Source organism: Bombina bombina, chromosome 6 (genome assembly GCF_027579735.1).
Source record: "Bombina bombina isolate aBomBom1 chromosome 6, aBomBom1.pri, whole genome shotgun sequence".
In the NCBI taxonomy this organism is placed as follows: domain Eukaryota; kingdom Metazoa; phylum Chordata; class Amphibia; order Anura; family Bombinatoridae; genus Bombina; species Bombina bombina.
Window position 1 is genome coordinate 328881182 of NC_069504.1, and position 17343 is coordinate 328898524.

Below are 17343 nucleotides of genomic sequence, written 5' to 3' on the forward strand. Positions count from 1 at the left end.
CGTTATCCTCTCAGGAGGCTATCATCTGGCTGTCTCAATCAAAGCGGATGACACTCCTCCACCAGAAAGATCGAGATGTCGTAGTACCCTTCTGCCCCTTATGCTTCCTCGCATAGATGATGACCAACAAAGAGGAAGATTGTCTGAATTCCTTAGTAACCTGAAGATAGAACTTCAAGGCACGAACCACATCTAGATTGTGAAGCAAACGTTCCTTCGCTGAAGAAAGATTAGGACACAAGGAAGGAACAACAATTTCTCAATTAATGTTACGATTCAGCACCACCTTAGGGGGGAACCCTAATTTAGTGCGTAAAACTGCCTTATCAGCATGAAAAACCAGATAAGGGGGATCATATTGCAAAGCAGAAATCTCAGAAACTCGCGCAGAGGCAAAAGCCAACAAAAAAGAACCTTCAAAAACAACAATTTAATGTCAAGAGTATGCATAGTCTCAAATAGAGCCTGCTGCAAAACACTAAGAACAAGATTGAGGCTCCAAGGCGGAGCCCCAGATCTGAACACTGATCTGATCCTAGCCAGAGCCTTAACAAAGGACTGCACATCCGGAAGCTCAGCCAATCTTTTGTGCAGTAACACCGACAGGGCTGATATCTGTCCCTTCAGGGAACTAGCAGATAGACCCTTCTCCAGTCCATCCTGGAGAAAACATAAAATTCTGGCAACCTTAACCTTATGCCAGGAAAAGTCACGCTCTTCACACCACTACAAGTAAGTCCTCCACACTTTATGGTTAATACGACGAGTAACTGGCTTACGAGCTTGAACCAGAGTGTCATTAACACTCTCAGAAAACCCTCTCTTGGCTAATACTAAGCGTTCAATCTCCACGCAGTCAGCCTCAGAGAATCGAGATTATGATGAATGAAGGCACCATGTATCAGCAGATCTCTGCGACAAGGTAACCTCCACTGAGGAGATGAGGACATCCCCTCCAGATCCACGACAGAGCAATCAGAATCACAGATGCTCCCTCCTGCTTGATGCGAGCCACCAGACGAGGGAGAAGCGGTAATGGAGGAAAAAGATATACGAGTCTGAACATCTATGGTACTTATAGGGCATCTATCAATTCCGCCTGAGGATCCCTCGAGCTCGACCTGTACCTGTGTAGCTTGGTATTGAGGCGGGATGCTATGAGATTTATATCCGGTGTCCCCGACTCACTGCATAACTCTGCAAACACCTCAGGGGGGAAGAGACCATTCCCCTGGGTGAAAGGATTGCCTGCTGAGGAAGTCTGCTTCCCAGTTGTCCACACCCAGAATGTGGATCGCTAACAGCGTACATTTGTGATTCTCTGCCCACTCTAGTATCTGAGATACTTCTCTCAACTCCAAGGAACTTCTTGTTCCCCCTTGATAGTTGATATAGACAACCGAGGTTATATTGTCTGATTAGAATCTGATAAACTGGGACAAACCTAGAAGGGGCCAAGCCTTCAAGGCATTAAAGATTGCAGAGAGTTCCAAAATATTGATCGGAAGGGAGGACTCCTCCTGAGTCCACAGACCTTGTGCCTTCTTGGCACCCCAAACGGCTCCGCTCACCACCTCCTAGACCCAGACAGCTAACAGTGAAAACGCTCTCCTCAGGAGTGATGTCTGCAACAGGACCTTAGGAAAAGGAAGACACCGCACCTGGTCACGTGATGCGTAAGACAGGCCTTCCCCTGCTATTATGAGCTGTGCAACACTTCAAAAACAAAAGTGAAACCTGTTTGTTTCAAGCCAAAAAACACACTGTCTATGAGCCTAAGAAAACGCTTACATTTTGCAGATATAAATACCCAAGCTGTTCAAATAATCTCCCTGAAGGAGATATTAACCCTTGATCCTATCGAGGTATAAAGGAGTCACACTGTGACCCTGTATAGCGTTTTAAATTGTATATATAAAAAACAGTCTTACCCTTCAGGATCCATGCTGTGGAACAGGCACAGTCTCTCAAGTGTGACAGTCTTGCAGCAGCACTTCTGACATCAACTTGAGTGTGTAGCAGCAAGCAGCGGAACTCGTCAACACTGATTGCTCAGGAGCTGTTAGCGACAGTCTGGATGGGTTCACAGAAAAACTGTCCCTGCATCTCCAGACTCTAACTTTCATCCATACTCTCACAGAGAGGTTGACATGATTACTTAAAACTCCAGTCCTTTCTTGAAGGGAACATACCCATTACAGGACTATTCAAATCTTCTGACACTTCTCTGCCACCTCCTATAGTAACAAAAGGCTGACTGGGGGATAGGGGAAGTGGGAGGGACAGCATACACCAATTTTCATATAACTGCAAGAATAAGATGCACCGATACTGATATAAAAATCCAGTATAAAACTGTTTAAAAACTTACTTAGAAGCTCTCAGTTTATCTCTGTTGAAAAGGCAGCTGGAAAGCCCACTGCGAGTGGGAAATAAGACACTCCCCCCTCCCCCTTCTTTTGCATATGAAAAAACCCTTTACACAAACAGGAGCAAGCTGGTATAGGTATCTGACGGTATTCTCCTAAAACTTTGGGGCTTGGTAAGGAGTCTGAAAATCAGAGCAATGTTATTTAAAAATAAGTAAAACTATATATTTAAAAAAAATGGGCTATATAAATAATTGATCTACAAAACATTTATGCAAAGAAAAAATGAGTGTATAATGTCCCTTTAAGCCTTTGGCTGGTGTGTCTTTGCCTCCTCCTGGTGGCCAGGTGTTGTATTTCCCAACAGTAAGGAATGAAGTCGTGGACTCTCCCTGCCTTATGGAAGGAAAGGAATACATTTCATAATGGTTGATAAATATTGCATGTTTTCTTTACATTTTTTTTAATTGCTTTGAATGTTCTTTCAAAAGTTTGAATTGGCACTGACACTTTTATAGCAAGTTGAGATATTTTTAAATAAAATTCTATAATATTGGCTACCAATATTTTTCTTTTAATAGTAAAATTATTCTTGGGATGTATGATAATGCCTCTTGGTGGACCCTTACAGCACCATGCGGCACTGCAGTATAACTGATTCAAAGTGTAAATTAAAAAGGGGAAAAAAATAACTGCATAACAATATATGGCACATAACTTTGGAAAAAAAAAAATAGAATTTCCAATCTAAAAACAATAGTGGTTATGGGCCTGATATTTAAAACCTCGCTGCTCAGGGAACATATTCTAAAAAGATTCATCGGTACGGCGAGGCCCTTAAAAAAAAATTAGAAACACAAATTTTATCTTGAGAAATGTTTATGTTCCTACGTAGTGTTCTTTTTGTGAATCAGAGCTAATACATTAAAATACAAGGTCTAAAAAAAATCCCAAAGATTTTGTGTTATTTCTTTCCTGCAGGCGAGGTTCTGAATATCAGACCCTATTTCAGAATCTATTGTTGGAATCTATTCGATCAAAATCTTACCATTTATTTATCATATAAATTGTATATATATATATATATATATATATATCTAAACTTACAAAACAGAAAGAAACAAAGGAGGCCACTATCGTGCCCCCTACAAAAGCCAGGGATATCAGCACTCCAAATATAATACAAAATAACTTAGTCAATGACACATTTTGAAAAAGGTTTTTAGAATTTATTATAGTCAGGTAAACTAGAGTATACAACAGCTGGGTCCCCTAAGCGAAGCCACACACACATCAAGTTCCAATTCATTTCTTTTGTGCAAATAATTTGATACATCTTAAATAAAATGTATTAAATAAATAAAAAAGGCTGGCCAGCTCACTTAAAGTTAACTCGATACAAGCACTGTCATTATTTTATATGCTTAATTGCAACACCCCTACCAGAGGGTAGCCCTGTAGCCCACAGGAATCTGCTACCATGGATAATATTGGGGATCTATGCAAAATAATGCATGACACAGTAATAGGTTAAATGGCAACACCTCTCTCAGAGGATAACCCAATAAAAATTGGAAATCTGTTATCATGAGTTAAAAAAATCACCTGAGGATCTATGCCAATAACTTTATAACACTGTATTTTAAAGCTATATTATAAAGATAATACATGCTTAACACTTGTACTCACTAAATATAATGAACAACTCCCCAACCAGAGGGTAGCACCAATTTCCCAAAAATGTATACACTACCATGGAAACATATAGGGATCTATGTTCAAATTATAATAAGTGCGTAGTAACAGCCAGAACACATATTGTCATAGCAAACAAATAAATCATTTCAGATATATTGCTTTTGCAGTTTTAAATGACGTTAAAGTTCCAATCCAGCACTATTAGAACTGCAGTGCATAGTGTTCTTTACGACTCATTTTCCTTTGAAAGTACATTTCATTATAGAATGCATGAACTCGTAAGTCCGTTTATACATTACAGAGACTTGTTAGTATTAGAAGTCCTCCTCCTTTAAGATCCTTAGGAGCAGTTTTATCCTGAAACAAGACTTGTTTTTCTTCCGTGGCTATTAGCTTTGTTTGCAGCGTGCATCGAGTAAACCAAGGATCCGGTTCTCAGCTGTGAGAAATGACGTCACACGCCACGGCTTTAAAATACAGTGTTATAAAGTTATTGGCATAGATCCTCAGGTGATTTTTTAACTCATGATAACAGATTTCCAATTTTTATTGGGTTATCCTCTGAGAGAGGTGTTGCCATTTAACCTATTACTGTGTCATGCATTATTTTGCATAGATCCCCAATATTATCCATGGTAGCAGATTCCTGTGGGCTACAGGGCTACCCTCTGGTAGGGGTGTTGCAATTAAGCATATAAAATAATGACAGTGCTTGTATCGAGTTAACTTTAAGTGAGCCGGCCAGCCTTTTTTATTTATTTAATACATTTTATTTAAGATGTATCAAATTATTTGCACAAAATACATGAATTGGAACTTGATGTGTGTGTGGTTTCGCTTAGGGGACCCAGCTGTTGTATACTCTAGTTTACCTGACTATTATAAATTCTAAAAACTTTTTTCAAAATGTGTCATTGACTAAGTAATTTTGTATTATATTTGGAGTTCTGACATCCCTGGCTTTTGTAGGGGGCACGATAGTGGCTTCCTTTGTTTCTGTTTTGTAAGTTTAGATATTTGCTTTACAGGGTCTGCACCTAAGTAAGAATTAAAAGTTTAAGAAATAAATACTGTACCCTCTCCCCATATAAATAGTGTGTCTTTTTATATATATATATATATATATATATATATATATATATATGTATATATATATATATATACACATACACACATACATAGATAGAGCGCTCAGCATAAATCAGTACACCCCTTTTGAAAAGTAAGATTTTAATCAATATCTCTATGAATACAAGAACAATTTCCAGAATTTTAACAAAACTGAGTTTTTTAGAACATTTGTTTAGCTCATTTAAATGAAAGTAAGGTTAATAATATAACCTAGATTAGAAAATCTTCAGATTTACTCAAAGTAGGTAAGGCACAAATGTATACATCCCACAAGAAAAATGACTACATCTAGTACTTTGTATGACCTCCATGATTTGTAAGGACAGCACCAAGTCTTCTAGATTTAAAGATAGGCACTGTGGCTGAGCTCTGTAGCAACCCGAGGGTTGCAGGTTCGATCCCTGGCGAGGTCCACTCAGCCTTTCATCCTTCTGAGGTTGATAAAAATGAGCAGTGCCTTGAGACCCTTATGGGTGATTAGCCGCGCTTTACAAGTACCCAATACATACATACATACATACAATAAACAAGTTGGCGACATATTGTAACATCTATTTTTTTCCATTCTTCAAGAACGACCTCTTTTAGAGACTGGATGCTGATGGAGACTGATGCTCAACTTGTCTATTCAGAATTACCCATAGGTGTTCGATTGGGTTCAGATCAGGAGACATACTAGGCCACTGCATCACTTTCACCCTTTTCTTCTTCAGAAATGCAACAGTTGCCTTAGATCTGTGTTTTGGATCATTGTTATGTTGGAAAACTGCACGATGACCAAGAGCACGGAGTGATGGTAGCATCTTCTCTTTCAATATAGAGCAGTACATTTGTGAATTCATAATACCATCAATGAAATGCAGCTCCCCGACACCAGCAGCACTCATTCAGCCCCACAGAAAAACACTACCACCACCATGTTTCACTGTAGGCACCATGCATTTTTCATTGTACGCCTCACCTTTGCAATGCCATACAGTTTTGAAGCCATCAGTTCCAAAAACATTTATCTTGGTATCATCACTCCAGAGTACAGGGTCCCAGTAGTCTTCTTCTTTTTCAGCATGTGTCCTGGCAAATTCTAGACTGGATTTTTTGTGCATGGGCTTTAGGAGAGGCTTCCTTCATGGACGACACCCATGTCTGCCATTCCTCTGCAGTGTATGCCATATTGTGTAAAGAAAAACGATCACCCCAGTTTGGCTTTCTACTTCTTAAGCTAACTGCAGTGAACTTGCATGGCGATTTTCTTAAACCCTTCTCATCAGAAGACGCTCCTGTCGAGTTGTTAACTTCCGTGGATGGCCTGGATGTCTCTGTGAGATGGTAACAGTTCCTTTGTTACATTTTTTTATAACTTTTGCTACAGTATTCTGACTGATAAGTAAAGTTTTGCTGATCTTCTTGTAGCCTTCACCTTTCTTGTGTAAAGAAATTATTTTCTTTCTCATGACATATCTCTTCCATGTGGTGCCATTGCTGACAGCATGACATGGGAAGGGGTTTTCTTTAGTAGGTAACGCCCTTTTATAATCAACTGTCATTTTTGCAACATGGTCTTGAATGAATTTGTTAGGAAAGATTCTTTGTTGTGGGTTCAAATTAACAAATCTTGGTTGCAATCAATGGCCCGCATTTGTGGCAGTATTTTGTAGTAGTGTCCCATAGAATATATTTTTTCTGAAAGGTAAGTAAAGGTTTTCTGACAAATCTGTTGGGGTGCACTCATTTATGCTGAGCACGGATATTATATATATATATATATATATATATATATATATATATATACACATACACACACACAAATAATACACAAAAACACTCATATATATATATATACACATACACAAATAATACACAAAAACACTCATATATATATATATACACATACACACACACAAATAATACACAAAAACACTCATATATATATATATACACATACACACACACAAATAATACACAAAAACACTCATATATATATATATACACACATACACACAAATAATACACAAAAACACTCATATATATATATACACATACACACACACAAATAATACACAAAAACACTCATATATATATATATACACACATACACACAAATAATACACAAAAACACTCATATATATATACACACATACACACACACAAATAATACACAAAAACACTCATATATATATATATATATATATATATATATACACATACACACAAATAATACACAAAAACACTCATATATATATATATACACATACACACACACAAATAATACACAAAAACACACACACACATATATATATATATATATATATATATATATATACGCACAAATCACATTAAATGTCAGAAGTCTGACATTCATTTACTTTAGAAAACAAAAAATGCTGAGCAGTTTTGTAATAACAATAATCTATATATAGTTCAACCAGTGATTGCTATCACAAGTATGATACAGACTGTGGACTTTAATCAGCAAAGCAACCCAACACATCAGTACAGAATAGAATGATGCACCTGTGATTGATCTATATACAGACATAGACAAGACATGTCAAGTGTGACTGATTTTCTGTCAGTTCTGCTGACTGACAGCAGTATATATTGCTCAATGGATTTTCTCATTATCAGCAGTTTCCAAGTTAAAATATGTTGTTTTTTTCCTGTAGAATGAGGACTATGACTTATTTTGTATGCCCTGAAACTCATTGTTAACTGATGCTGCTTTATTTAGTCAGTTGTGTTACAGTAGCTACAAGAAGTAAAAATAATACAAAAGATACAGTAATAATTATTGTGCACAATTAGCAGTAAGCTATGCTCATAAATAATAAAATAATACAGTAACATTAAAGGGGCAGTCTAGTCAAAATTAAACTTTCATGATTCAGATAGGACATGCAATTTTAAACAACTTTTCAATTGACTTTTATCATTAAATTTGCTTTGTTCTCTTGGTATTGAAAACTAAACATATGTAGGCTCATATGCTAATTTCCCTAAGCCCTTGAAGGATGCCTCTTATATGAATGCATTTATCAGTTTTTCACAGCTAGAGGGCATTAGTTCATGTGTTCTATATAGATAACATTATGCTCACTCCCGTGGGGTTATTTATGAGTCAGCCCTAATAGGCTAAAATGCAAGTCTGTCAAAAGAACCAAAACAAGCCGTCTGCAGAGGCTTAGATACAAGGTAATCACAGAGGTAAAAAGTATACAGGTAGCCCTCAGTTTAAGCCGGGGTTAGGTTCCAGGAGGAATGGTTGTAAATCGAAACCGTTGTAAATTGAAACCCAGTTTATAATGTAAGTCAATGGGAAGTGAGGGAGTTAGGTTCCAGGCCCCTCTCAAAATTGTCATAACTAACACCTAATACATTATTTTTAAAGTTTTGAAATGAAGACTTTAAATGCTAAACAGCATTATAAAAATAAAAATATAGATTGTATCATCATCAAACTAAGTTTAATGAACAAAAACATTTGCTAAACATCACCTAATAAAATAATCACACAACAGACTACATCATCATCAAACATCATCAAACTAAGTTTAAAACGTTTTTTTACTTGCATTTTTCTGCAATCAATTCTCTGCATTGTTAGCATGTTAGATAATATTGGGTCTGCACCTATTCTATGCATTTCAATCTGCAGTGATTACTAAGCAGTTAAGCACCCTCACCTCAAGCTGCTGGACAGGAAGATAATAGGGAAGTGCCTGCTAAATTTTGCTCGATAGATCTGGTCTGATCTGTGTACACAGATCAATTTAAGGCTGTTAAGTTGCATAACTTTGCAGCAAAACAAGCGGACAGCTCCACCTACTGGCTATTTTAATTAGGGAATTGCTTTCCAAAAGCTTTTATTTCAATAGCAGTCACATGACTGGAAAAAGAGGTTGTTATTCTGAAACGGCGCAAATTGAACCGGCGTAAACCGAGGGCCACCTGTATTAATATAACCGTGTTGGTTATGCAAAACTGGGGAAAGAGAAATAAAGGGATTATCTATCTTTCTAAACAATAAACATTCTGGAGTAGACTGTCCCTTTAAACTAAAAAATATTTTCGAAAATGTTTGTTTAAGTATAGTAGAACTAAGAGTGCAATGTACATCCATTATTTAGTTTGCCTTCTGTCCCTGTAATGTACCAACAGAAAGTGAGCTTTATTTCCCAAGCCAGACTGGAGTACATACTACTTTTATAAGTATGCTGCAGTTTAACTGACTTTGTGATTGCACTGATGAATGAATAAGCCCATTTTAATTTGGCGTCTAATTAACCATTGCAAAGGAGACTAGATAATCATCATCAAGAGATTTTCAAGTTATGTATCCCTGGACTGCTTTGAGATATCAAATGTTGCTAACACCATAACAATTTTAAATGCTTGTAAAATGTGCAATGCACAGTTAATAGCTAATATATACCAGTTATGCATAAAACTACTTTAATATCTTATTCGATCAATATCTCTGTACTGACATTCTAAAGTCTCATGAAATATTAGATAATTATCAAAGCTGACAGATCTGTATAAAAAAATCAATTATTCATTTAAACAGGTTTAAAACACAAAACATATTTTTAGTAATATGATAATTATGCAATAAAACACAAGCAAGTGTTGGGCTAGAATAAGCAACCCATGGTATTAGAGAGATGTACTGAAAATGAGTTTAAAGGTGCATTAAGAAGAAATAATATAATTGTCTAATGTGCCAGAACATTTTATTATTGCTCTATTGCTTGACCACAACTATGTGTTTACCCTTTGCATAGGGGGTTAATCAAGCAGTTAAAGTCAGCTCTAGGCAAGCAATGCTCTGACGATAAACACAGATGACTGTTGGAGGCTACACACATATGCTTCCCTGACTGATCTGTAAGCAGCTGTGTTCATCTCTGGACCAGTAGTGCAGTGCTGTTCTGAAACAAACTTTAATTGTATGTTTAAGCCTTTTGCAGGGGTAAAACATATAGGGGTTAATCTTAACCTATTGTTTAATAGTTATCACCATGTTAAAAGCTGTTTTGAATACATTTTTATTCTTTATCAATAGCATTTTTTTTTAATTATCAGTTTGCTGAAAAATGACCCTCCTGGCTGATCACAATCATATAATCTCAGTAGTTAACAACACATTAAAGGGGCAATTTTTCACTTATCCAATATAACAGCTAAAAGGACTTGATCAATCCCAGACAAAAAATGACCAAGTACCCAAAAGTTTATGAATATAACAATGGTTTTACACATGGGCAAACCATACTGAAATTGCTCCTGCTATATTGGATCACCAAATAGATACAACAAAATAACATTAAAAAAAAAAAATAGTAAACACTTTTACCCTAAAAAAAATAAGCTAAATCAATACCCCAACAAACACACATGGCCACTATACTGTGCACGCCCTGTTCAAATACTGTACTACTGTACCTCTATCTCTATAGTTTTTGAGTACAGCAGGTTAAATACAAAAGTCAACTATTAGTATCTCTACCCACTATTAAAAGGGACCAATCACCATTTTGTTGGTTTGCAATCCTAAGCGTATTGTTTTTCAATTGCAAAAATTACAAGATTGACAACACAGATAATGTGCTTTTTTTGGGAGGTAACAATTTGAGCATCAGGGAGATTAACAGCAGAAGCATTTTGGACTTGGTCAAGTACAGGTGAAACTCGAAAAATTAGAATATTGTGCAAAAGTTCATTTATTTCACTAATGCAACTTAAAAGGTGAAACTAATATATGAGAGACTCATTACATGCAAAGCAAGATAGTTTAAGCCATGATTTGTCATAATTGTGATGATTATGGTTTACAGCTCATGAAAACCCCAAATCCCCAATCTCAGAAAATTTGAATATTGTGAAAAAAAAAATATTCTAGGCTCAAAGTGTCCCACTCTAATCAGCTAATTAAGCCATAAAACCTGCAAAGGGTTCCTGAGCCTTTAAATGGTCTCTCAATCTGGTTCAGTGGAAATAACAATCATGGGAAAGACTGCTGACCTGACAGTTGTGCAGAAAACCGACATTGACACCCTCCATAAGGAGGGAAAGCCTCAAAAGGTAATTGCAAAAGAAGTTGGATGTTCCCAAAGTGCTGTATCAAAGCACATTAATAGAAAGTTATATGGAAGAGAAAAGTGTGGAAGAAAAAGGTGCACAAGCAGCAGGGATGACCGCAGCCTGGAGAGGATTGTCAGGAAAAGGCCATTCAAAAGTGTTGGGGATTTCCACAAGGTGTGGACTGAGGCTGGAGCCAGTGCATCAAGAGCCACCAGACACAGACGGATCCTGGACATGGGCTTCAAATGTCGTATTCGTCTTGTCAAGCCACTCCTGAACAACAAACAACATCAGAAGCGTCTTACCTGGGCTAAAGAAAAACAGACCTGGTCTGTTGCTCAGTGGTCCTCTTTTCTGATGAGAGCAAACTTTGCATCTCATTTGGAAACCAAGGACCCAGAGTATGGAGGAAGAATGGAGAGGCACACACTGCAAGATGTTTGAAGTCCAGTGTGAAGTTTCCACAGGCTATGTTGATTTAGGGAGCCATGTCATCTGCTGGTGTTGGTCCACAGTGCTTCATTAAGTCCAGGGTCAATGCAGCCGTCTACCAGGAGATTTTGGAGCACTTCATGCTTCCTTTCGCAGACGAACTCTATGGGGATGCTGACTTTCATTTTCCTGCCCACACTGCCAAAAGCACCAAAACCTGGTTCAATGACCGTGGGATTACTGTGCTTGATTAGCCAGCAAACTCGCCTGACCTGAACCCCATAGAGAATCTATGGGGCATTGCCAAGAGAAAGATGAGAGACATGAGACCGAGCAATGCAGAAGAGCTGAAGGCCGCTATTGAAGCATCCTGGTCTTCCATAACACATCAGCAGTGCCCCAGGCTGATAGCTTCCATGCCACGCCGCATTGAGGCAGTAATTGCTGCAAAAGGGGCCCAAACCAAGTACTGAGTACATACAGTATGCATGCTTATACTTTTTAGAGGTCCGATATTGTTCTATGTACAATCCTTGTTTTATTGATTGCATGTAATATTCTAATTTTCTGAGATTGTGGATTTGGGGTTTTCATGAGCTAGAGCCATAATCATCACAATTATGACAAATCACGGCTTGAACTATCTTGCTTTGCATGTAATGAGTCTCTCATATATTAGTTTCACCTTTTAAGTTGCATTAGTGAAATAAATGAACTTTTGCACGATATTCTAATTTTTCGAGTTTCAACTGTACTGCCATTTTTAGTTTGACCATTATCTTCAACAAAAACATCTTGTCTGTCCATATGACAAACAAACAATCTCTTTCTCAGAGAAATAGGATGGGCACGGAATGAAAGGCTACTGGTTTTATATTATTCTGCATCTAAACTTTTTATCCAGTTTAGAGGAACATGAAAGTCAAAATTAAACTTTCATGATTAAGACACTTTTAAACTTGCATCTATTATCAAATGTACCTTTATTCTCTTGGTATCCTTTGTGTAAAAGCATATGTAGATATGCTAAGCCGTAACAGTGCACTACTGGGAGCTAGATGGTGATATATGGTTTATTTATATCATATGTATCATATGCATTAATATAATTTGCATTGTATATACCATATGCACATTTAGAATCACACTTAAAGGGACAGTCCGGTCAAAATTTAAATGCAAATAGATTAATTGCATCTTTGAATAGGAACATATTTGCAATATATATGTATTGGCAAAAATGCTTCTAGTATAAGTTATCGCTGTTTTAGTGTTAGCATTTTTCTCTGCACATGCATGTGAAGTATAACTAGAGATTATCAGTGCACCAGCATTTTAAATACTGCAGCTGTTCAAAGTACCAGTGGGGCTTGTATCATGTCAGCAAATATCAAATTAAGTCATTAAAAAATAGTACAAGCATCTTAGCCTCTCTGAGCAAGTGCTGAGTTTTAAATGCTGGTGCATGGTGCATACTTAAATACACTTTGAAACAGCTATAGCTTTTATTAGAAGCACTTTTGCTTATAGATGTATATTACAAAAATGCTCATGTTCATAACTGAAATGCATCCATGTGGATTTTAATTATGTCCTTTTAAGCCATATTAGGCTCGTGTTCATGTAACTACCACTTCCTGTCTGTGATTTATTTAGGTAATCACATTTCTGAGAGCTTGTGTGTATCATTTGGCGCTGTATTACTATTATCTGTATCGGCACATTTGAATCTCGTCATGGGCTCACTAGATGTGTTCAGCTAGCTCCCAGCAGTGCTTTGTCACTCTGAAGCGGACTTTAACTATGTGTTTAACCTATTTTCCTTTGTATAATTTAGGAAATATTATTTTAAAAGTGAGTTGAAAATACAAACTTTACCTGGAAAGAGTTACATTCACAGAAAAACACAGTTTCTGCCAAGATAACGTGCTCATCTGCAGGTCCATCCTGAAGATCTGTTCGAGGCAAAGAAAGAAATTAAAACCAAATAAAAAATGGCTGTTTGTTTAGACGATTCTTTTTTTTTTCAAAGGGAACACAAGTGAATTACCTAAATGTAAATCTATGTAAATCAAATACATTAAAACAATTTCACAAATCTAATGTTAGAAAAAAATATATACCAATATTCAACTCTTTATTTAGAAATGCAACCTTCTCTTATTGTTACAGGTAAAACTATATCCTGCTCATTAATTAGCCTAGTTATCTTTATACAATTTACTTTCTATTTTATAATTGTTTGGCTGTTACAGAATTCATTTGAGTGTCACTGCACACATGTATTCAATATACTGTAAAATAAATCAATATACATGTAATTTTACAACTACAGTTAAATAGCCTTGCTTTAAATTAAGCTTTTTTAATACCATTTCAGTGATAAAAATGTACAGCGTCTGATAAAATGTACTAAAAACTCAGTTACTTTTATCTAATACTTTTTGTTTCCTTTTCAAAGAGTGACACCTAGTGTTAATAAATTATATTTCCACTGTATGAAATTATTTTCTTTGTGGTTTTACTATATATTAATCAGCAGATTTTTTTTACATCTTTTTATGTTTGTGTATTGGGAGTTTTGATGATGTTTGCATTATGCCCACATTTATATGTGTACATTATGTATGACTAGGTATATAGCAAACCCTTAAAGCTGAATTCATAAATATTGTAATCATGTTTAAAGAGACATTGCACACTAGATGATCCATGTATATATCCCATTAGGGAGTGTTTTTGTAACAATGTATAGTTTTGCTTATTTTTCAATAACATTGTGCTGATTTTCGACTCCTAACCAAGCCCCAAAGTGTCAGATGTAGACCCAGGGCTACAGACTCCTGCTGATCCTGTTCGTCTAAAGGGTCTTTTCATATGTAGGGAAGGGGGGGGTCTGCTCTTCCTGATTTCCCAGCCTCTTTCACTGGGTGTCCCAGCCTAACCTCATCAACAGTGCTAGTGGGAGCATCTAAGTATGTTTTTAAAAGGTTTTATACTAGATTTTTAGATCAGCATCTGTGCATATTCTTCTTTATAGTAATGTTCATTACATGCAGTTATATAAAAATTGGTGTACACTGGGGGGGGGTGTCAGGGCGGCAGCCATGATCAGTCGCAATACTAGAAGCTGAGCATTGGAATAATACAATCCGCCAAGTATTAAGAGGAATATTTGACATCCAGTATTTATGGTATCTTGCCTAGAAACTACCAGAACTACTGCATCTTTTGACACCTCTACTCCTATATTGCCTGCAGTCTAGTCCAGACCGTTGAGGTTTTGGCGGCCCAACTAGGGAAGGCCTCAACACCCCCATTCACACGGTACAGAGTGAGCTATTCTCACTCACCTACATTTTCTCCTCACAGCTATATAGAAACATGGCACTGATCACACAAGATTTAGTGGAAGAAATGTTTGAGGAGCATTTCACAAATTTAAGATGGCTGATTGAGCACTGCTTTAAGGCGCGTGGGCTTAAGCAGATAGAGAAGATGACCTGCACAAATTTGTACCGCAAAAAGTCTCTTATATTGCCATGGGGGTTACACACTCTGCTGCACCACCTGTGAGTAGTACGCCTAACACTATAGAACTCTGGGATAGTGAAATGGGAGCCCAGAACAACTCAGAGGAACTGAAAGTCATGGACTGTGTACTACACTATTGTAACTCTCAGCCACTTATTCCACCTGGTATGGAAACTGATCGAGAAGGCTGATTGAGACACAATACCTGATGGAACTCAAGATAAGGAGATGCCGCCCTATAGGGCCCTAAACCCTGTACTTATGGAGATCTTAGATGAAGCTCTTAACCAGAATGTAGGAGTTCTGCAGCTACTATTATCAACTTCATTGGAACCTGAGGTGACACGGGTTGTACATCACTCCATCACCGGCTGGCTACCGGCTGGTCTCATTACTTTCTACATGGAACACTCACTCACATACTCTGAAGGTATACATCTGTTCTCATTCTACTACAGAGGGCAATTGAACTTTTCTGTGTTCTGCATACTTGAATAGGATCACTATTTTAAAATTCAGAGTTGGTTAACTGTTACAAGTCCATGGTGAAATCCGGAGTTGGGTAAAAGGAACACTACTTCTTAACTGATTTCAAACCCTCACATAACTTAACTGCGGTGGAAATTCTTTTGTATTATTCCAAGGAAGATGTTGAGTATTTGTTTGTTCCCAAGCTAAAGGGACACTGAACCCACATTTTTTTTCTTTCATGATTCAGATAGAGCATGCACTTTTAAGCAACTTTCTAATTTACTTATATTATCAATTTTTCTTCCTTCTCTTGCTATCTTTATTTGAAAAAGAAGACATCTAAGCTAAGGAGCCAGCAAATGTTTGGTTTCAGAACCATGGACAGCACTGGTTTATTGGTGCTGTCCGATCAGCAAGGACAACCCAGGTTGTTCACCAAAAATGGGCCGGCATCTAAACTTACATTCTTGCTTTTCAAATAAACATACCAAGAGAATGAAGAAAATTTGATAATAGGAGTAAATTAGAAAGTTGCTTAAAATTGCATGCTCTATCTGAATCACAAAAGAAATTTTTTGGGTACAGTGTCCCTTTAACCTTTCAAGTTTAAATGCGATCCAAGTTAGTTTAATGTTATTTTTTATGACCACTAGATGACGCTGTTGCCATTGTATTTAACATACTTTTAGAAAACGGGTCAAATTTCTCCTCTCATGCTGGCTGAACTAGGTGAATTATGATCAAGTCCTCCTCTCATGTTCAGGTTGTGCATAAATGTAATGTCCATAATCCCCAGAGTTTTGCTTGCATAAGGGTCCATTTGAAAGTATCGCTATAAGAAGTCTTTAACCTATTAATGTATAGTTTGATCTATTCCACCATTAGTTATGCATAATCTGTGGTGCTAAGGTGCAAGTTCTAAAGGCCTTACGAGTTATAAATTGTGCCTTCTGGTGCTATAATCCCCCTAGTATATAGACTCAATAGTAGCCATCACATGTGACTTAATAGGCTCCATTACTGTCGCTTAAGATTTTTGTATGGGTCCAAAAGTGGCCCTTCCTGTTTTTATCCCCAAATTTTCCCATTGCTATCTGATGTCTTTTATTGGTGACCCCAGAGAGGCCGCTATTAATCATTAAGGGAAACGGTGTGTTTATTATTATATGTTTATAGGGAATAGCTAACTATACTCTAGAAAATGTGAGTTTGTTATTATTTGTATTGTGTCACACAGCTTATAACACAGCTGATCAATTCTACTGAGCAATATATTTGGCTATAGTACATTATTAAGTTTTGTATAACATCAATCCGGTTAGTGGATGTAACTTCAATATGATTCCTGTCATCATATTTCTGGACAGCTAACTCTTAATGTATGATAATTCTGTATCGCACTATGTTTTCAACCTCAATAAAAAAAAAAAAAATTTTAAAAAAAAAATTGGTGTACACTGTCCCTTTAAATTTGCTACTGCCAATGATGTCTAAAAAACATAATTTATGCTTACCTGATAAATTTATTTCTCTTGTAGTGTATCCAGTCCACGGATCATCCATTACTTGTGGGATATTCTTCTTCCCAACAAGTTGCAAGAGGATCACCCACAGCAGAGCTGTTACA

General features: G+C 36.9%; 1 protein-coding gene across 1 annotated transcript in view; it reads right to left on the reverse strand.

Annotated features, from left to right (window-relative positions):
* CFAP54 (cilia and flagella associated protein 54) overlaps positions 1–17343 on the reverse strand; it is a 901430-nt gene that overhangs the window by 739506 nt on the left and 144581 nt on the right. The window contains exon 13 of the mRNA XM_053719246.1: positions 13590–13666. Coding sequence (XP_053575221.1) covers positions 13590–13666 — 77 coding nt within the window. The remainder of the gene's footprint in view (positions 1–13589; positions 13667–17343) is intronic.